Source organism: Ctenopharyngodon idella, chromosome 8 (genome assembly GCF_019924925.1).
Source record: "Ctenopharyngodon idella isolate HZGC_01 chromosome 8, HZGC01, whole genome shotgun sequence".
Lineage (NCBI taxonomy): Eukaryota > Metazoa > Chordata > Actinopteri > Cypriniformes > Xenocyprididae > Ctenopharyngodon > Ctenopharyngodon idella.
The window spans coordinates 25712428-25735352 of record NC_067227.1 but is presented as its reverse complement, the minus strand read 5'-3'; the positions used below and the strand labels follow the sequence as shown (position 1 = coordinate 25735352).

General features: G+C 39.6%; 1 protein-coding gene and 1 long non-coding RNA gene across 4 annotated transcripts in view; one reads left to right on the top strand and one right to left on the bottom strand.

Annotated features, from left to right (window-relative positions):
- The window catches only part of elavl4 (ELAV like neuron-specific RNA binding protein 4), an 85293-nt gene that overhangs the window by 884 nt on the left and 61484 nt on the right, over positions 1-22925 (top strand). For both annotated transcript variants that reach the window (XM_051904380.1, XM_051904379.1), the window contains exon 2: positions 127-255. In XM_051904380.1, the coding sequence (XP_051760340.1) occupies positions 127-255 (129 nt within the window). The remainder of the gene's footprint in view (positions 1-126; positions 256-22925) is intronic.
- Positions 104-14347, bottom strand: LOC127518061 (uncharacterized). 2 transcript variants are annotated; one of them, XR_007931447.1, is made up of 9 exons: positions 14251-14347; positions 13784-13832; positions 11180-11214; positions 10895-10968; positions 7855-7927; positions 6477-7737; positions 5360-5418; positions 328-1498; positions 104-249 (listed from the first exon to the last, which is right to left on the bottom strand). It is a non-coding gene; the product is annotated as an uncharacterized LOC127518061 (long non-coding RNA). The 2 variants fall into 2 exon arrangements; XR_007931446.1 differs by lacking the exons at positions 104-249; positions 328-1498 and adding an exon at positions 3784-5218.

Below are 22925 nucleotides of genomic sequence, written 5' to 3'. Positions count from 1 at the left end.
TCCAGTTTTCTCTTTCCTTTTTGCCTCTTTAGCCTGTATATTTCGTTACCACCTTGGCTAGCATTCTGTTCTCTTCCTCTTCTCTTCTTTTCTCCTCTTCCCTGTAAATGCGCACCTTGCGAGCAGTGTCTGAAGATGATGGTAAGGTGTTCACAGAACTCGGCAGTAGCCCAGGCGGAGGGCTCCTTCCCAGGCATGGGCTCGCTGCTTTTCCCCCGAGATCCATCCAGCCAACTGGGGGCCAGGGAGCTGGGGGTAAGAGGATAGACGGATCCGTCAGACAAATGAATGAGAAAATAGATGGCACAGTAGAATAAGAATACTAACTTCATTTAGGTAAATGTGTGCAGCCCTAAGGCTTGAATTAGCCAGTGTTTTCATGCCTCATTGTGTGATGATACGGCCGCCCACTCCGACTAGATCTTTCTATCAGTTAGCCAGAGAGAAAGAGAAAGAGCAAGACAGATTGTGAGAGAAAAAGCAGCTTGTGTAAGTGTATTGTTTGTGTATTCCTGCTCGGAATGTGTTTGTGCGGCAATGTACTGATGCCTAAAATTGAAAGTGCGCCACGTGTGTGTGTGAGTGTGTATGTGAGTGTGTATGCTTAAAGTCATTTGAGCATAGTAACGTTAGATGGCTAAAGGACAGATTTTTGTATGTACGTTTTGTCTCGGGCATCATTATGAATTTCAAACAACTTTCTGAATGTGTTGTTTTGGTTCTCCATTCAGCACAAACGTGCTTGGAAATGTGTGAAATAGAAATAATGCGTCTTATACTACGCAGTCAGTTACAAAACTACCTCAAGTTAAACAAAATGTGAGTGGCTGCTATTGTATTTCTTTAATTCGTAGCACATCAAAATTAAGCTGTTTTATTTCTCCTCTGATAGGTGGCCATAACAGAGCATACTAGTAGATAAATAGCTGGCTAAGGCTTTCCTGATTATAATGAATGTGTTTTCACTCAAGTCTGGAGCTAGGAAAGTGGATATCCATCCTTACATTCTCATTCAGTCATTTCTAAAATTCTACTACAGTCTTGGGGGGGGGGGGGAAGAGAGATGGCTGTATGGGAAAGCCCTGGCTGGCTGGCTGGCTGGCTGGTGCTGTAAGCGCCGGTCGGTTAAGAATAAATCCCTGACTTGGTGCATTAAATCGACACGAAACTGTGGGTGTCTAATCTGTGATGGGCTCTCGTTCCTCGTCTCCACAAAACAGGATCAGCCTGCCTGCCTGGAGCCGCACCACATTCTCACACAAATCAGACTCATACTGACAGCACTGGAGCTCTTCTGCCAGTGCACAAACACACACACACACAAGTATACATACACACACTGCGATCGCATGCAGCTGGATGTTCATAGGCAGAGAGAGCAGATTTTTAAACCCTTCTTTGCAACCTTTCTGAGGTGTGTGTACACACTTGCCTTAAAATCCTCCACAGCTCAGGGATTTGAAACATTCTGAATATTCATCCTGGTGATTCTCCAGCTCTAAGAAGACAGAAAAAAGAAACAAGGCATGTAAAGTCATAACCATAAATATTCTCATTTGAACTACAAAACCTTTACAAGTAAATCCGGAAAATTATTGTCATCCAGCAATCAGTCACTATTTGGCCTGGGAAAGCGGAAAATCTATGCAACATTTAGTATATAATGAAAATTAGTGACAGCGATATGTATGCGGCACTATAGTCGTTGTGAACCGTGTGACTGCGCAAAGTGTTATTCTGGATTTTTCACATTAGTAGAACACAGTTTACAAAAGTAAAATCTTTTTTTTTTTTTTTTTGAAGATAAAGATGGCTTGATGAGAAGTGAAGATTCTCTCGGTTTCTCTTTCCACCTTGAGAGACTGTAAACAAACTGTTTTAATGTCCTATTTTTGCACTTTTCATGTTAAAGATAGAAATTAATAGAATAAAACACTAAAATATCATTTTCAGTTGCTATGTCTGGCATAATTTTATCTATGTTTTACTGTTACAATAACGGTCATTGTACTTTATTTGTAATTATTTATTTTATTTCTGGATCTGAAATATACCCTTGCCAATATTCTTGTTTTTTAATTACATTTGGATAATAAATGTTGCTGTTTATTCATATGGGGCAGGGAAATGATGCTGGACTGTTGCTTCTCATAAAAATCTGCATTTGTGACTCATATTTATCTGCAAACACACAACTCACATTTCAGATTGTAATTAACCAGGTTAAATCAGACCATCGTTACAATGATTAATTGTGCCTTCATTAACTGAAGCTAGATCATTTGCATACATTAAATCATTGTACAGGGAAGAAGCAGAGGTCTGTCTAGGCTTTTTTTTTTTTTTTTTTTGTGAGAGGGAGATTTCATTCTCCTTTCTAGTTCTCTGTCAGTATTTTTTTTACATGCATTAGGTTGCTCTCAGACATCTTGCTGAGGCAAACGACTAGAACGTTCCATTTGGATGCAGCTTTTTCAATTATATTTCTATATGCGCAGCATGTGTAGATTCATATATCAAAGTAATGATTGTATTTTATGATTAAGTAAATCAATCAAGCAATGAAAACACTCAGAGCTAGATCCGAAGATGTTTCTACAAACATGAACTGACATTAAAAGCCAAGCGCAATCATGAGAAGCAATAGATCACTAACTCAGAGATAATTTATTTATCTGTACGCTTTAACATATACCTATCTGGAATAATTGAATAAAAATAAAACATTTTATTTGCGGAAGTAGCAAAACAGTTGCATCACATAACAGTAGTTATGTTAGATTTTGGTATCCTCATGCCAAGCACTCTCATGGGTTCTCGAACATCCAGAAGACATTGAAATGATTTCTAATCACGGTTAATAACCGCAGTGTTTTTTTTAATTAAGCATGACACATTGCCACTCGAGATACTGCGCTAAGCAGGATACGGTGTGATTTCCAATTACAGAACATTTTTCAGCATTCAGCACAAATGATGAAAACCTCTGAAATAGCACAAAAGTACAATCACGAGAAAAACGGCGCGTTCCGATGAAAATACATCAGACTTGGTAGGGTTATGTGTCGTGTATTAATCCAAACACATGCAGATTTGCTAGATAAAAAATTTCTGATGCTGAATGGAGATGCTGTTCATGTGCACACACACTCCAGCAGTCCACAGGTTACTGCTGCTCTGTCAAATGCTTTCGTGCTCGCTTTCTAACTTCATTTTCAGCCATTTTTGAAGGTTACGTTCACTCCTAAATTCGTTGGAGGGAGCTGAGAAACAAACAGAGATGAGGGGGAGAGGAGAGGGAATTGAAGAGCGATTGGCAAATGTCTGTTGGCAGTACGAGAGATAGGCAGGGTCATCTCTATTTCACAACAATGATTAGCTCTGCCCATCTGCCGGCTCGACAGGCTCCTCCTGCTGTGATTGCAGTGTTCTCTGTTCAATGTAGCCCTGGAAATTAGTTCATTTGTGCTGCTCAACCCCAGCCTAACTGTACTGAGAACAGGTGCAGCATTCTACCCCCGCACAAAGCCGTAGCGAGCGTGTGCGCGTATGTGAATCCTCTACAAGAGCAGCCGAGCAGCAAGTAAAGCAGACTCATCAACTGTGAAAAGATTCGCATCTCGCAACACAATAGCAGTAGATTGCAGTAGATCAACTTCCTGTTCAGAAATAAGCACCTTTTTCTCCTTCTAGTAGGACGTCTCTCCTTGCAGAGTTATTAGCGTTCATCTCAGAATTTCGACATCAATACCTTCTTACCTCTGTGTATATTTAGCCGGGTACAAAAGCTACTTTGTTAAACCAAATATGACACTAGCACTTTATTCTCACTGCTGAGAATTTTAAGTACTTCCCATCAATATTCTGTCCAAATTTAATTTCCAACAGCTCTGTCAAGAAGCCTCAGTCCGTGATTCTGTGCTAGCGTGAAAATGGCTTCAGCTTCAGAGGCCGCCGCTATTGTCAGGGCACTTTGCCATTTTGGAAGAAAAGGCCGCAAGAATGAGCTATTTAACCTGTGGGTCACTCAACGGTCACTGAGCGCACACGCACAAGGTATTCGTGAGAGAATTAGCCACCTTTCACTGCTCAAACACAAGTGTGTATGTGTGTGTGCATGTGTAAATGACAGAGTGCAGAAACAGAGACTCCTGTTCCGTAAACTAGTGATGCAGGACCACCTGTTTTAATAGACATACACCAAATGTTGCACAGGACTGCATCCAAATACTGTGTGAGCATTATGGTGATGCTCTGAGCTCATATGAATTGTAAATAGAAGTGAAAGAGAAACTAAACAACATATTCCAAATTTTTTGAATACCAAAGTAAACATCATTGTTGTTTTTACATAATCTGATGGATGACATTAAAATGATTGTCTGTAAAAAAAAACATGAAATACGAAAAACAACTGAAAGCAAATGGAACTGCAATTAGATAATTTTTTTTGTGTTTCAGTAGTACCACATAATCAGTGGCATTATCTATCTATCTATCCAATATAAAACAGCACAAACGTATTCTCATGAATTGACTGCAATAATGGCCTGGATGACTACTGAGTTTGGGTCTAACTAAAGAGGCAAACCCAAGCTACAATACACATGGGACCCTAGACATCCTCTGAAACGTGTCTAAGGATGTATTAGCTCAAGCAATCTGGCTGCAGAGCCATAAACGCTCACAGTTTTCAGGTTAAGCAGGGAAAGAGGATGAGAGCACATATTAAGAAACAAATGTAATGAAATTAATTTCGTATTGTCGACAAGCGTGCGTGTGAGTGAATCTCAGTCACATAAATATGACACACACCTCACTTACATATACGCACTTGCACACCCGCAGCATTTCAGGATGCTCGTGCATGTTAAAGTAGATGAAAAAAGCCCCATTGGGGGCCGTCACCATTGAGGCGAAGAGCAGGTGTCTCCAGCCAGGCAAAGAGAGAACCAGGGCAGCCTGCCTCAGTTGAGTCTTAGCCCCACCAGAGCTCCCCTCGGCTGGGAGGACAAGTGACATCTGGCCCCTGTGCCTATGTAGTGGAAGACACTTCCTCCAGGGACGACAGTCACTACTGAATCTCTGAGCCCCGAGTCAGTATGGAAAAATGTGATTCTTTTTCACTGCCTTTACTTTTTGATGATTTCACAGGGACTAGGTGTTGATGAAGATTGGAGGTCTTGAAAGCTCTCACCTTTTTTCTTTGAAAAGACAGCTTAAAAAAAAAGAGTCAGTGAAGAGAGGGGTCAGCGTGAGTGATACAGGCACCATGACCTGGAAGTAAAAAGCCTGTGATTTCAGCAGCAGGGGGCGAGTGCTGGCGATGATGGTCCCCAAAGAAAACACGTTCACTTACCTCTCTCTGCGTACAGAATAAAGGTCTAGTCTTCATCTGGAGTTTCAGGGCTGTGATTTCTGCAGGGAAAAGGAACATCAAAACAGAGGATTCAGTGAACAGCGAGAGCTTTGTGTTTTAAGTGAGACTATTCAAGCAAAGCCATAAAAAGATACAAAATAAAAGAAAGAGCAGAAAGGGGGAAAAAATTACAAAGGAAGAGTAATTTCTATGGCTGAGCCAGCACTCAGGACTGTTACCGAGAATGCATACTAAAATTCACAGTATTTCCAAATGCAGAAAATAGTTCATGTTTCTTTCAGCAGCAGTGCTGCTTTATTCTTCCAGAAAAAGAAATAGACATTTTAATGATTCAGTATTTCAGGAATGATGATGGAGTGATTTCTAAAAGAGAAACGTTAAACGCTTACACATGAATGTGTGTTAAGTGCGTGAATGCTCGCTTGTCTGGTTTACCCTGGCTTGCTTAAGTACTATAATTAATGGTTTTGTTAATTGAACAGGAATTGCGAAGGCGCTGTAGTGTAGAAAGCAGCACTAGAAATTCATCAATTTCAGTCTTTTTCTCCTTCTCTTATTCACTTTGCATGCTTGTTACTTTTACAGCTCGAGCACTGGTTACAAGGACAACATTAGTTTGCGAATTATATGAGCTACCATATTTTAAGATGAACTCAATTCAAAATTAAACTGACCAATTGGACAAGATTTGTTCACTCAAATTGAACAAAACATGCTGCTGATATTTTACAGGAAAACAGATTGCAAAGACTCATTGAAACACTCTAATATGTTGGATTGCATGTTAAATACATTAAGAAAAGCAGTCAACCCTGACCGGTTGTTATTAAGGAAGTCCAATCATCCATCAGAATCGGCAGCCATTTTGTTGTAGGATTATCCGCTATGACACGCAGGCTGTTTCTAAAGTGATAAATGTGCTCTCTGCCTGAATGATAGCCTGTGCCCAAGAGCTGACACGTTGACGAACGGCGCTGTTTCCCCGAATTGATAGGTTCTGAGCCCATACATTTCATTGATTCGTTAATTGTTCGAGGGAGTTGGAGGCGCCTGACTGTCATGAATAAATGATAGATGCCTGGCATGTGTGCATTACCGAGGAAGACCTTTGAGGCGTGGTGTTGCTTCCTCAGAGACGTCAACCGTCCTCTTCACAGCCCCAAGGAGCTGCTGGTCCCCGTTAGTTTCCCCTCACATTAATAATGCATTCTCTCTAACAGCAGTGTTCAGCATTAAATGCTCTGCCATGGAGCCTGTTCAAAAACATCAATACAAACTCACTGAAATAACCCTGTTTCAGGCAGAGGGGGGAAAAAGAAGTTACATATGCTAATTGCTTCTTAAGGCATTCCTTCTGTCTACAGCTAGCGGCTCTTGTATCTTTTTCTCTTTCTGAATCTTTTCCTTTCTCTTGCCTTTCTCTCGTCTGCTCTGAATAAGTAAGGCACCATGAATTCTGGGAGAAAGACAGCATGGATGGAGGGGAATGGTGCAGAAATACTGACGATGCTTTTCCCAGGGCTCAGAAAGACAAGGTGATGGAGTATCTACAAACAAGAAAAGATAGGTGGGGGAACAGGGGGAACGAGGAAAGGAAAAAAGAGAGATCGATGGCACATTTCTGTTCGATTTTACCCCAGAGATATGAGTTGTACATATAATATCAATGAGCTAAAAATGACATACCAAATTCTATGGGTGCAGCTTTAAAAAACTACTACATGATTGCCATTTGTCATATGAATATCAGAAACATGTAGATTTGTTAGTCTAGTGGTACAGTTTTAGTTTAGTATGCAAGGGGAATATTTACAATATTGACCTATTAGGTATAAATAAGTGTGTCTATATTCGTATATATTTGGTAGTCATACATGTTGTGAATGGCAGAATTTAAATAGTATAAGATAGTTAAGTTATAAGAAACTATATAACTATATAAGTTATTTTTCCATCGCTTCATATTAGAACTATGACAACGTTTTTTCTTTCCTTCAAAACTTAAAACATACATATTTAGGCACCAAAACACACCATTATTACAATTCACTATAGACTAATTAAAATCCACTATGGATATTCATTGTTGTAGAGGAATGAATAATATAATGAATAAGCTACATTCATCTTGTGGTTGCTCTTAGCAAAAGCTGGCCTGGTCAGCACAGTGAAAGCGTGGCCCCCTCTCTGAAGGGAAGCACTGATTAAAGACCAGGCCAGATGGACCACAGCGGTCTTCCTCATCGTGCTCGAGAGCTCCGACTGCGATCAAACACAGCAAAGGCCACCCTACAGCCAATCGTCATACAACTCGATCTTCACCATCGCTCAGTCTCCCTCCAGCCAACCATCAGTGACTGCACCACACAAATGAGATGGAGAGAATGTCAGTGATGTTAATGATCAGAAAAGAGCTAAAGTGTCTTGCTCAATGTCACCTTCATTTTGAACAGGCCACAAGGAGAGCCACCCACCGGGTTAGATATCAGCTTAAGGATTCACCAGTGCCACTTTTATCTAATTTTCCCCACAAATAATGTGGCTTTCCTTAATGTAAAAGAGAAACATAGACTCATTAAAAGTCATCATGATAAGTACCATCAAAATCAGCATGATAATTATTAGTAGTCATATTTTTGACCTTAATATATTTATTTATTAGCACTGAAAATCTACAAAACTCTGAGCAAAAAGTGAACAGACATGGATGATACATATGTTTTAGCAGTTAAATCTTAACTCAAACATTACCTGAATCCTTATCCTCTAAAATATCTCGGATAGGAAGCACAACCATCGTTTTCAGACAGGTTTTTCGTATTTGAACGTGGCGAGCCTGAGCTCAGCAGCCTGACACTTGCAGTGCTGCCTGGCGGTGAAGCCGCCAAAAAGAGTTGATGTGGTGTCGAGGTTCTCCTTTGAGAAGGTGACAGGAACAGGAATTGGACTGGGTGATACTCATGTCCTCTGACAGAAAGAGATATTCGCTTCAGAGGGAGAAAACTTCACCCCTTACTCCCAAGACGAATGAGAATTGTGACAATCGGGATATGTCAAATAAGAGAGAGAATTTGATGTGAGGAGAAAAACATATTTGTCCTTCAACAAATCAAAATTGAATAGAAACGGTATTTCTGGGAATGTCCATTTTTTTGTTTTCTCCTTAATGTTTTCCTAAAACAAAAAAATTAGCTTTTTTATATTGAGTCTGGATTTTTTAAACAAAGTAATTTGAGGGAAAATACTAACTAAAATAAACATGCATTGTTTTGAATGTTTTTCAGTTTTTTCTCTACCTAATCTACTATTGAATTCCCAAATAGCAGGACAAAGTGAAGTGCCGTTGGAGAATTTTCTAAAATTTCAAAACAAAGCTCCAAATGAGATGTGCAATTTTTAACACACTTGAGCTGACAGCTTGCAGGGGATCTACACTTCAATGTCTTTAAATAAACCTGTTATTATTCAGGGTGAAAATTGAGACTAAATAAATGCTCCATCTCACTGGAAGATTTTGCTCAGTTGAAACAATTATCACCATGTCTACTGCATGTTTTAACATGTTAAACTCTCAGAATAGATGCCTGGTGCTCATGGTGGAAGCAGGAGTGAATGTGAAGTGAATGTGTAAGATGCATATGGTGGAAATCGATAACATTGACAAGACACTGATTGAGCATGAGTAACACAATCATCCAAGTGGACTGCAGGTTTAAAATATTTGACAAACAAGAGCACTTGGATTTGTGGTTATGGCCAACGGAAAAAGTCAGGTGGTACATGTGTGTTTGGAAGCAGGGAGAGATGGGGCATGCAAGGTTCAGAGTAATTAGTCAGATTGAGGGCTGAAATGAGGCAGTGTGAGAGGAGGCTGGGGCTAAGCATTTGTGTGTGTGTATTTGTGTTAGAGGCCAGGCTGGTGGGATGCTCTAATTGGAGCTAAGCGGCCGCAGAGGATCAGAGGTACTCCAGAAACAAAGGAGCACAGGCAGAGAAGGGAGAGAGGGAGAAAGAGAGAGGTTGCAGTGCTGGGTGTGTGCATGTGTCTCTTAGTGTTTGAGCGAACAATAACTAAAGTGACATTTTACATGCTCAGCTAGCAAAGGCTTTGACCAAACCTCTGACTGCATGAAAATCACACACATGGCCAAACTCAGTTTTGAAAAAAAGAACAGACATTCTACATGAATTTTTAAAAAAGTTTTGAAATGTATACACGAATATTTTCATTTCCAAGAAAATGTGTTCTGAGTAAAAAACTGCATTTCAACCCACAATGACACAAATTAAATTCCAATTTACAATCCAATTTAACTACTGTATACCGAACGCATCCAAGATAAAAAAGAATACATTTTCAGTGTCAATTAGTCAGCTGAGCATATAAAAACACCATTTTACAGAATGAAAATAAATCAATTAGCCTCGTTGCTTTTAGCTCGTTACTCAATTCGCATGCTGCTTCACTTTTAATGGCTTTTTGACAGCCGATAAATGATGTGATTTACATTAGCTGGCCTGTTATAAAACCCCTCCGCCGGTGGTCAGAACAGCCATCCTTTAGCTCCACAATACCTGCATAAAAAGCCCATTTGGCAAAATGGCTGACATAAAATGCATGTGGGTTGGAGGACAAATAACGGCATCTTATATAAAATGATGCTATCTTAGTTTGACTGCTATTACCTGCTGTTCGTTTTTCCGAGAGGCTTATCCAACGCATGATGACTAAATGAAAGTCATTTATGTGTACAGACATACACATACACTTTTCTGCAATAGTAAAGATCCCTGAGGTCACATCCTCCCACTCAAAACCTCCATGTATTCTTGGCCAAACCTCCCACCGCAGACCTCATGCCAGTCTAATCCCTAAGACCCCTCCCTCCATCTGTCCCCACCCAGCCCAGGAGTGAACAGAGAGACAGAGGGTCACACGCAGCCTCTGAGTCATACTGGACGCGTTCCCTCAGCCTGCAAGTCTACTGTTGGTGTACACGGCCTCAATTTAAATCACTCTCTCATAATGGATGCTGCAAATGGGTAGTTGACAAATAACGTTTTTTTTTCATTAACAGGATTTTAGGTTTATATTTATATAAAGTGTGCATTTTTATTAGATGCCATGGCTGCTCAACATTTTTCACCACTTTTAGATTCTTAAACAGTCTTGTGGTGTGATTTTTATAACTACAAATATTCCACATAGTTTCTTAATTCATAGGGGTTCATAAAAATGCATGTGTAACTGTATAACAATTTGAAAACCATTTTAGTTGCGATTGGCAAAATGTTAAAATGCAGGACAGTGCTTGATGACAGGTCAACTACCCAAATACTGCATAATGATAGTGATTAAAAACAAAATACTGATATTTTCCAAACATAAGCTATTTTGAAAATAGCAAGATAGCTGGTATATTACTATAAAGTGCAGATATTTTCGATTTGTCTAATGCTTATATGTTTTTAGTCATCTGTGGAATTTTGAATACAGGGAAATTCAAATTGAACCTTCCAGATGGGCCTCGTCTCCTCTTCTATCTGCAGCATCAGCTGTTACAAAGACCAGCAGCTGACATTTAGTCCTTTATAAAGATTTCCAAGAAAGAGAAGGAAGAGAGAGAAAGAGAAAGATAACTGTCATTGTAAGAATCATTGTTATTTATGATTTGTTGATGTTTCTTTGACTCCTGACAAAAGCAACCATAGTGTAGAATACCCAGTAGTGATGAACATTACAGTAATGTCACAACATTCTAATCTTTTTTCTCTTATTTATTGTTGTTTGTAACTTACTATTGCCAGGAGCTGATCTGTTCTTCTTTTATTGTCTGGAAAAAAAAGAAAGAAAAAAATCAGGAGAATAAGAGAGCAAAACATTCAATCTATATGCAATAAACCCACTCCACTGAAATACAACATGAAAAATACATCTGCATAAAGGCACTCAGCACTTTGTTTACATCCAAATGAGAGTGCAGAGACCTTGGCATTGACTACCCACATGAATACGTCTCTCTCACACATACAGATCTCTGAAATGCATAATGGTCAGATGTACAGAAAGTAAGAACCTATACTGAGTGTAGCAGTCTCCCACTACCCAACCTTTTTCTCTTTTGCTCTGCATAAACACACAGTATGAAAGTGAAAGTCAAAGCACACATTTCCACCTGCCACCCATGTGATGAGAAATGGTTGGTGGCATCAGAAGGGTGGTGAGGGATGCTGCTCGTTCTCGTTCAGTTTGGAGATTGTGAAGAGTTCAGTGATGGTTTCCATCAGTGGTTGCTAGATTTCAGAATGGTAAACTCAAACAGGTTAATGGACGGACTCAAGTTTCCCTGTGCTATGATGTGACATCCTGTATAATTGAATCAAGCCTGCATATGAATGAAATGACAGGCAGGTTTTTTCTATCTCTCTCTCTGTTGGTGGGAGGGACCTGAATTAATGTCTTGTTGTGAGGAAGATGAAAGGTAATGCCTTCTATAACTCACATGGTGCCACATGGTTCAGTGAGCATAATGGGAAGCAAACAGAATAACTAGATTATGGTGCGTTTTGTGATATGAGCTGTGCATTGCGGTTTTAACTATCATGTGAATGTTTTATGCATTTAAATATATGTAATAAATGTATTAATATTTTATATATATATATATATATATATATATATATATATATATATATATATATATATATAAAGCACAACATCCTGCTACTGGTCCAAACACATTTGAAAAGAACAGGGAAATATAAATAGTCTACATGAAGTTTGGGTTTTCTCAGGTCGAGCTCTCAAGTACTGTGTCCCTAAGAGTGAGGCCTGGCCATCTAGTGAAAAATGTCTTTCATTTTTTATGGCTCCGCTGGACTCTCATGCCAAAAGTGGTTCTTGTCAAGTCAGTTACTCACCGTGAGGGACCTCCGCTGTGGTTTTTAGAAGTGCAGGTGCAGAGACGATAAGACCACAGCCGTTTCTCAGCCCATTCCAGCCCTGTGATTTGTTCTATTGTACCAGTACAGCAGCACAAAGACCCACACCATATTAAAATGACACCCCCATTATTTCCCCACAACAAACCTGAGAGCGAAATGCATTCACACAAAACTCCCCGAAGACCCATTGAATGTGTAACATTAGAATTGTATATGCGGAGTAAATGGGTGCAAGCAGGAAATGTGTTTTTGCCCGTGATGAATTCCATATCTTGGTAAATAAAACAAGATCTGAAATCCCTTCATTCGGCGAGCAGTCGCTCTCGGGCAGCCCTCACCGGTGGAGATGTGAAATGGGTTTTGTCAGGGGTGGGAGCGGCTGGTCTCGCGGTTAATTATTGATTCAGTGCGCGTGCAGCTGCGAACAACAGAATGTGGGAACAGTTTGCAATAATATTTAGAAATGAGAAAATGAAAGAAAAAATAATGCATTGGATGACATTATTTTACAAGACTGTTCTTTTCACCTGAGAAGATGCAATTGAAAGAAGTGTGTGCAAGAATGAGGGGGAGCAAGATGAGCTTGTGACGTCACTAGATGAGAAGGTTAAGGTCATGAATATTAATTAGCTTGTGCTGCTGTTGCTGATGTTCTACACTGATTTAACATTGAGATACAATAACAAGCCTGTTTTTTACATTATTTTTTTTTAAGTAATTTGGATTTTTAATTTTTACATTAAGATACTACATATAAAGATCACATTCATAATATTACTGACACTAAATATATTCAATGCCGTATTATTATTTTTCTAAGATGTTAGTAACCATGATTTGTGAGACTCGTCCTTACACCTGAAATAATCGTACAAATACATTGCCTGGATTATTAAGATCTACGACACAATATTTAAACATTTTTTAAAGATTAAACAACAAGGGTTTAAACCAATCAAGGCCTTCCTTGAACCCACAACAAAAGTATTCCAAACAAAATTTTAAAAGTTTTTTAAAGTACACACATAGCCTATATGTACATATAATAATGTAAATGTTTAGGCCTATATACTGTGTGTGTGTGTGTGTGTGTGTGTGTGTGTGTGTGCGTTTTTGTAATTTATGAGGACACAAATTTGTATAATGACATGGGTATTACACTGGTATTACGAAGTAAACATGAAATATGATGACATTTCATGAGTCCTCATATTTAAAATAGCTTTAAAAACATACTAAATAATGTTTTATTAAAAATGTAAAAATGCAGAATGTTTTCTGTGATGGGTAGGTTTAGGAGTAGGGATAGTGTAGGGGGATAGAATGTACAGTTTGTACAGTATAAAAACCATTACGCCCGTGGAATGTCCTCACTAAGATAGCAAAACAAACCTGTGTGTTTATGTATATACACACACTTTTTCAACGAGGTCTTTAAACGTTAAAAGATAAAGTTACCTTTCGCCAAGTAGATGCTTGCAAACAGATGCCTGATGAAACAGTTCGCCTGAGGGGGTAACCATAGCAACAATACGCTGTGACCATTAACTGTATTATTTACCACTTTATTATATGTATAATTCACAAATATATCATAAAAACGTTTGTTAATTGTTTAAAAATTCTTAGGTCGGTAACTGTGCGAGTGGCGCCAAAATTACAACATTGCAAGAGACAAACTTCAACAGAATACGTCTCGAAAAATGCATTTAGAAATTAATTTAAAAAATAGTCGCCCCCTGAAAGTCATTGCATAATTCACACACTGATATGACGAGTTAAAAAAAAAAAAAAACACTGTATGTGCGCGGGCGTCTTCCCTCAGGTTCCAAATAGTAAATAAACCCCTATTTTATTAACCTAGTCATCACAGGTACAGTTTGCTTTTGACACTACACTTTAACCCAAAACGTTTTACGTGTTACCTGTCTTCCACACGCAACCGAGGGTCAAATTAGCTGTCAATCAGAGTCCGCTATTTCCCCAAAGGCGAGACGCTCCCCACTGACTCGCGCCTCACCCTCTCCAACCGTCTCCTCAAGAGCAGCGCGCGCCACCCCCTGTCTGTCCCCGCTCAACCAATCAGATCTCACACCAGTCTGACACTGTGTTCCATAAATGGTGTGGAGGAAAAAGGGACGCTCGCACTACTAGCTCCACAGAGTCAAGGGAACCGATCTTTTTTGTTTTTATTGTTTTATTTTGGATATTTCCCCTCAGCTACATTAATTTACGAAAAAATAGGCGTTTTCCGACCGCAGCTGTAAGTTTTCGACTCCATCTAACCATCTCTCTGCCGACCTGTCTGCATCCGACTGTCCTTGGGTCCACGCGATACCTCTCCTTCAAGACTTTCGGGAACGACTCCCCAAAAAACGCTCAAAAGCGCAACGTTTATTTTTTAACCGGGTATCTGAATAAAATAACGAGCTTTTTTCGTATTTCCCTTTCACCTCCGGACACGAGAATGGTCATGGTGAGTAATGTGCTCGCATTTGAAAGAGAATTACACTGTAGTGAAAATCACTGAAACACGCTGTCACGCGCAGCCTTAGAATAATCCCTTCATCCCTCGTAATACTCCTTCACCAACTTTACTCTTTTCCTTTCTCTTAAGCACATAAACGGCGACAATAGGGATGAAGACAGAATGTTATTATTTAGAGATTATTTTTAGGGTGCGCATTTTGCGTAAAGGTGTGTGTGAATGCGTTTGCAGTTATGGTTTTGTACAAAGAGCAGGTGTGTGTGATCAGTAACCTGTGCGTTCTTTAACCTGATACTCAGTAGATAACAATTGTGGTTTAATTAAACATGTTTCGTCCCACATTTGCCAATGACTAAAAATATGGCGTCTTAATTGCCTAAATCAGTTGAATCAAACTGGTGTTTACCACTTCTTTTTGCAGTTTTGATATTAATGCACTGACTGTACAAATATACAGAGATAAATATAAAGATTATGTAAAATTGTATATAAACTAATAAATTAGGCTACAGAATAATGACCATTCAGGGCAAAGTTGTATAAATTGATAGCTCATTTGTTTCTGGCCATGTTAATGTTCTGTCAACTAAATTCAACATTTAACATTAATGTATTTATTTATTAGTGATTTATTAAGCCCTGTTATAAAAGGGATAATGTAAAGTCAGCAGGTCATGACTGCTGAATAACACCTGTCATAATGACCATCAGGCTGTAAATTATCTCTGTGTGTGTATATATATATATATATATATATATATATATACATCCTGTGTGTGTATATGTGTTTATGTATGTATGTATACATATACATATACATATATATACATACATACATACATACATACATATGTGTGTGTGTATATATATATATATATATGTAAAGCTTTAACATACTCCGCAATCATTGCATGCTTTACTTGCATTAATTAGCAGTGCTGCGCAGGCATCCTATTACCATAATGCCTGTAGGTGCAATCAGTCTGCTCTAACTCAAGCTGAGACCTCGGTTGCAATTGATTGCTTTTGCTGGTTCCGATAGGGCTTCTGCTAGCTGAAGCGCCTGTGCCTTCGTCTGCAAGGCTGCCAGAGCGAAAGTGTTAATTTTCCAGAGTAGAGCAGATGACGGACAGCTGAGGCAGCCAGTGAGAGAAGTGAGGAGGAGGGGGCTGCTCTGACCTCACCAATGAGGAGGGGGCAGGGAGTGGGGCTGCAGCGTTCAGCTCATGCCGAAGCCCGTGCATTCACAAGCAGCCTCACTCGGAGGAGGAATGCCCACTCTCTCTCCCGCTGGCCGCACGCTGCCTCGCCACCGCTGAGACACATACAGAGAGAGAGAGAGAGAGAGGAGAGACCGAGAGATCTCCAAGTGAGGAGACATTAGCACGGCTATAGGCGAGAACTCTGCCCGCCGACTTACAAATGGAGTGGAACGGGTTTAAGATGGTAAGGATGCTGCGGTGGTTTTTTGCAGACAATTGTGTGTGTGTGCGTGAGTGTATGTTTGCCCTTGCTGTGTCTCACTGCCTGCAGCTGCAGTGGCAGCATTGGAGTCTCTCTCTGTCTCTCTCTCTCCTTTCTCCTCTTTTTCAATTCTGCATGCTACTCCTCCCCTTTCTCTTAGGATGAGAGGAGCTTTATTTGAGAACAAGGCTGAGAAAAGGAGAAGAGCAGAGAGGAGAAGAGAAGAGAGGGGAGAAAGGACAGGTGTAGCAGGTTCTTAGATGCTGCGGTTTAAAACCAATCTATGATGTAGAGGCAGTGTTGAATCTTAATGCTCACCTTTTTTTGCTCTCATCTTCCATTTTCACCCTCATTTTAACGCTTGTCGCTCCGGTTTGATCTGTCAAAATAATACAGCCATATTATTCATATGAGTAATGTGATGATAATATCATTTTCCAAATGATTTCCTAAACAAATCCATATAAAAATCACATTTATGATGCATACGTAGAAGGTTGTGTAACTGTGTACTAGCGTACATGCCAGAGTGTAAGTTTGTAAATGAGAATGAGTGGGAGTGACCTCGTGTGTGTGTGTACGTGTGCATGAGAATCTATTAAGCAGTGTGCGAGGGTGTGTTTCCGTGCATGGTATAGTTAGTGTTCATGCACGTCTGGAGATCACTGCCTGTGTTTGCCCATCTTCTCTGATAGAGGTAGGGTAGGCTGCACTAAACATGCTGCGCTGTGTGTGTGTTGTGCAAGTGTATGTGTCCATTGTTGACTAAGGGCTCAGAGACTGCCTCCCCCGGCTGTCACCAGGCTAGTGGGAGACTGTGCCTGCCAGGAACCAACTCTCCCCGAGAGAGAAACGGAAAGAGAGAGAGAGAGAGGGAAGTAGCGAAGCTTACAGACAGAGCTGGGTAAGAAAAATCCTAGGCCTAAGTTAGCACATCATTTAAAGGTGGAAGACATCATAATTGCACCATTTTGAATGGCCGAGACAGCACAGATATGTGTATTTACTAACTTGCAGCGACTGTCACATTCCTCATCTGAGTGGCGCGGCATTCAGATTCAAATGTGGGCAGCATTATTCATTTTTCAAGCAAATGTTTGACTGTTTGTGTGTGGGCTTTAACATGCAATCAAAATGCTAATTGAAAAGAGAGTGATTCCCAACAGTGAATCCCTGTCTTACCTCCTGCCTCTCTTTCTTTTGTGCGAAACACAGGCAGAAAAACATTAGGCCAACGAGGGGGCTTGTCCACGATGCTTATAGTGAGAGAGGAAATAAGGTGTGGGAGGGAGGAAGTTAAGGGGAAAGAGCTTCCACATAGGCCTATACATTTCTCCTCCTCCTCCGCAGTGCTGACGTCCCTGCTTCATGCGATCCTAACGGCCATTACACAGAACTATGGCCACGTAGGCACAGCTTCTCCTCCTCTTTCACCTCATACCCTATCCTCCCTACATCCTCTTCACCTCTATCCTTCCTCATAATTTCACTCCCTCCTCCAAGCAGCCTTACTACTCTGCTTTAGGGCTTTCTCCTTTGTTGTCCGACTCCAAGGTTGCATATCAATGCTAATAAGGCTAAAGCTGGACTGAATATTAAAAAGGGGTGGATGAGGGCGCAGGTGGACAACTGAGAGAGAAAGAGAGAGCGAGGAGAATAGGAGACGAGCTGCCGAGATGCTGAAATCTGGGCAGCAGGGGTGGGAAAAGTGCCCCAGGATGTGTGATGGCTGGGTGGAAGAGTTTGCACCCCTCTGCACACAGCGTGACTACAGATGACAGCTGAGTGTCAAAGTGGGCCACTTGACTTTTCTGAGAGTTAGAGTAGAGGCTCAGGTTGCCCCCCTCTGGCCAAGAAGACTCGGGGGCTCTGTGAGCATGTGACACCACTGCATCCATCCCTCACGGTTCCCGCTGCAGGAGAACAGCAGCATCAATCTAACTGACTGGCTCGGCGTGCTTTTGCAATGAGCCCTCAGATGGTGGCGCCGTAGAGCTTCCACCTGAGTGAGTTTTTTAAACATGGTTCATTGTGCAAGTTTCAGTTTCAATATTTCAGGCACATAGCACTTTCAGTATTGCTTTTCTGTATAAAGACATTAATTCTATTATTAGAACTTTTTGTCTACTTTAGAAGATATTCATCTTGAACCAAATTGGGTTGAATAGCTTTAAACAGTTTTTTTGATGTAATAAATTGTCAAAAAAAAAAAATGGACAATTTGGTCCGAGAATGATTGTTTCTTTAATATTTAATGTCTTTATAATCAGAGGATGTGCCAGATGATAAAATTATTATAATAGCAGTAAATAGACTCATAGAGACACAACAATTGACTGAGATTAGATCAGATAACCTGGGATACAAGATGGGATACTGTGATATAATTTGTTAATCATAGAAAGAACAACCACACAAAATAGAATTAATTTCTCGTCCATTTGATTTAACACACTACATTTAAGATTAAAGGACAACAGAATAGCCCAGAGTCTTTTATATATCTGCTAAATAACATTAAAGACAAGTGTAGCCTTTGCTGTATAGTTTTATAATTAGAATCCATGCCAGATGCCATTTTTAAGTCTTTATGTTCTCATTGCTATTCTGACATGGCATCGTTAAAAGAGTAAACAACACTCTGTAATCTATTTGCTATGCTCTTCATTCCGATTTGAAAAAGTATCCTAATACTTAATCGTTTTCAACAGCTCTGACAGATTTAGAACACAAATGTAACCTCTGAATGTAATTACTGAATGAGTCTCACTCTGCCAACTGATTAGAGAAAATGCCTTGAGAGTTACTGAGGTAACTGAACATCCAGCTCTAGGGAGGATAGAGCACACTGACAGGTGAAGTCAGAATGCGCTTATTAGACAAGTCTCACATTCAGACTTAAATAACTCAGAGAAGATTTCAGTAGCTAATGTGAGCTTTCATCACATTCCATATTTGTGATCACTTCTGGGAGAGTTTTACCCTTAGTGTTTAAATGAGAATCGAGCAAGCCTATGAAGAAAACCCTTGGAAATTGTGCATGTAAATGTGAACTTGAATTAAGATTGACCAGTTCAATGAAATGCTCTTATAAAATAAGAGATATCACAAATGAGATCTCTTTAACATGTCAGTTGTTTCCCCTAGACGGCAAACTTTAAGTCACCTACATCTCAAAATTCTGAGAAAAGTGCGTTTCAAAAGAAAATGTCACACGTTGTGCCAAGATACCAAAGTGTGCAATCAAAAGTTGGAATGTTTAAACGTTTCTGATCAAATTATTCCAGGATAAAAATCATTGGTGCTATATTACTAACATTAACTTCATTGCTCAATACTTTATTTTTATAAATAATCTTCAAGAGAAACATCTGAGAAAAAGTTGATACTTAAAACACTAAAACACGGTAATTCTTCTGATGTTTGATAGAGCAACACCTTAAATAAAATTTGGGTAAAAATTGTATGGCCTTTATGTAAAAGAATGCATTAATAAGGCTCAGGTAAGATTAAACAATGTGCTATGAATAATAATCTAATATAATATTAATAATATGCTTTCGCAAAGAGGCCTTTTATTATGTCAAAGCTAAATATACATGAATAACAACAAAACGTTCAGGTTTAAATTTTAATAGGCGTCCACAGTGATTTCTCAGTTTGATTCATCCTCATTTTCCTTGCAGAAAGCTGAGTAGAGAGCAAGAAGGAGAGAGGGAGAGAGCAGGCTTCACAAGCGCAAGCATAATAATTCCTCTGGCGCAAATTCAAAGTGCCACGCACAGACAGACGATAATCAGCCGAATATACACAGCACACACAACCTGCTTACCAACACAACACACCGCTCGTCCTGGCAAACTGACAGATGCCTCTCTAGATACACATTGCATATATATATATATATATATATATATATATATATATATATATATATATATATATATAAAATGTGTTTAGCAAATGCTCCATCACAAACAGTGATTGTTGTTTAGAGTTGATCACAACATAGAATAGAGAAAGGTAAAAGCAGCGCATTACCACCCATTTCTTTCAAGCTGGCTCTCATCCCCTATCATTCTAGCTTCCGACCTCCCTCTTCCTCCATCCCACTTTCTTTGTTTCATTCCTTCTCCTCTCTCCCCCTCCCTCTCTCTCACTCTCCGCCTGTGTGTTTTGGTATTCATACAGACGTTCGGATTTGAGTGGCAGGCTCTCTCGAGACTGTGCACAAACTGCACATTGCTCTGATCTACATTTTGCACCCCAGGAAAAGACAGCAGCAGCAGGCGAGTCTTTGCTCCCACTATTGCAAACGCAGTCGCTTTTTCTCTCCTGCCCATTAGCCAATTAACTGACCTGCCTCCCGTGACGCTAAAGGACATCTCAAGGTCATTTACATTACAACAGCTCGCCTCAATCGAAACCTCTAAAACCTTTACAATGCATAGTTTTATGACAAAAACGACTGATGATTTTTAAAAAATTGCATAATGATGGCTGGTATGGCATTCAAAGGAGCACACTCGAGGAGAGATTTTATTTGTGCTTGTTTCCCGTGGGTGAAAAGAGGGATACAATGAGGAGAAGAAATGAGACGAGAAAGGGACATGGATATAAATGTCAAAGATTGTTCTGTTCTCTGAATATCAGTGCATGGAGGTCAAAGGTCACGGCAGTAAGGGGTTACGGAGCGTATGAGGCACGGTAGCTCCCGCAATGAACCCCGACTGAGAAAGGGCAAATGGGGTGGTCCGCAAAAACCATCTTCCCCACAACAGTAACCATAGATACCGCCGGTGGCATTTCACAAAGGGATTGCTTCGCGTGAAATCTTGCCCCTGTAGATCCGCTCGGGTTGTGGATATTGTTATCTCGCTGTCAAGAGGAGTTAGGTTGATTAGAGGTGAGAGCAGACCTTTAGCAGAAGTTGCTGTCTTGTCCGGGAGCAAATGTCTTTCCTTACACAAACACACCCTGCCTTTTTTTTTTTCTTCCGAGAAGCCAGGCATTTATTCCATTAGACCTCCATCAATCTGCAATCAGGAAACCATGGTTAGTAAAAGCACATCAGACAAACACTGGTAAATATTCTAAGCACAAACCAGACTGCAAAAGAAAGAAAGAAAGGAAAAACAGTATTCCCCACACAATCATCTCTGAACGCTGATTCTGATGGATTCTATGAGGATAACCCTATATTTTCTAGCACATTATATATGAGCATAGATGGTCCCCTGTAGGCATTTTCAATTACAATGTACCCCGGCATTGGAAGATTAATCTGCTCTTTTGAATGCATGCCACATTTGCTGCTTTCGTTGATATTCTGCAGAGGTTTTATCTAACCAGCTGCAATGGAACACATTAGGTTGCCCTCTCCCTCATAATGCCATTCTTTATATCCCCACTTCCAAAGAAAAAAGGACATCCTGGAGATGTGTTGACACAGTGTTTAGGTCATTGCTGTTTTGTAAAACAAGATGACAGTAAAGTCTATCACTTCACTATAGTTGCAGAAGAGCGGGGGAAAGAAATGCCCTCTTGTAAATGACATCCATTAATCTGCATTTTGGAGCCTATATGACTACATTATAGGCCTGACATATATGAAGAGGTTAACAGATTGAATTTCATTCACCTCCTTGTCTCTCATATTGAGATTGGTGCTATTTATTAGCTGCCTGTGCTAGTTAGTAATTCAGTCAATCTTTTATCAATTACCTCAGCGTTCTCTTATTAAAGCAGATGCTGTGGGGTTACTGCTCTGTCTTGCTGCTTCTTTCTTTTATGAGCTGAAGCACAGAACTTAATCAATAACTAAACCGACTTCATGCATAGAGATGTTTCTCTACCAGATGCGAGTTTTGTGGGGTTAAAGATAGAAATGTATTGGTACAGATATTTTGGCCAATATAAATATAATTTATTTGGCTGAGAAAAAATGTAATGCCCATGAATATAAATATATACGATCTTTTGTCTATTTTCTTAGAACAGCAACACTAAAATTCATCAAAATATCATAATGTACACTCCAAAAAATGCTGGATTAAAAACAGCCCAAGTTGGGTTGAATATGGACAAACACAGCGGTTGGGTTAAATATTTGCCCAACGTGCTGGTCAAACCTATTTTGAGTTCATTTTAACTGAGCAATACAGTAATTTTTAAACAATAGTTGAGTTAAATAAAACTGCAGCAGGTTGGGCAAACATTTAACCCAATCGCTGGGTTTGCCCATTGTCAACCCAACTTGGGTTGTTTTTAACCCAGCATTTTTTAGAGTGTATAGTAGACAAATAATTTACTGTTTGATTCTGAATAATAAGATATGCCTAATAATGCCTAAATAGTAAAAACAATTTTTACATTGATTACCTTTTCCCTCATCTAGCACTCATAATCTAATTAAAACAAATTTAATAACACTGTTAAATGTAAATCTTAGTAAATCTCTAAATGAAAATCTATTTTTCATACTGTACTTTATGATGTTGTGATGCCTATTTCATTTATTATTTAAAATGGTTGAATATTTATTTAGACAAAATAGTATACAGTTTAATTCCGGACATTTTTCGGTTATCAGCCATAACATAAATATACCTATCAGCTTGTTGTATCAGCCAAAATTAGAATATCAGT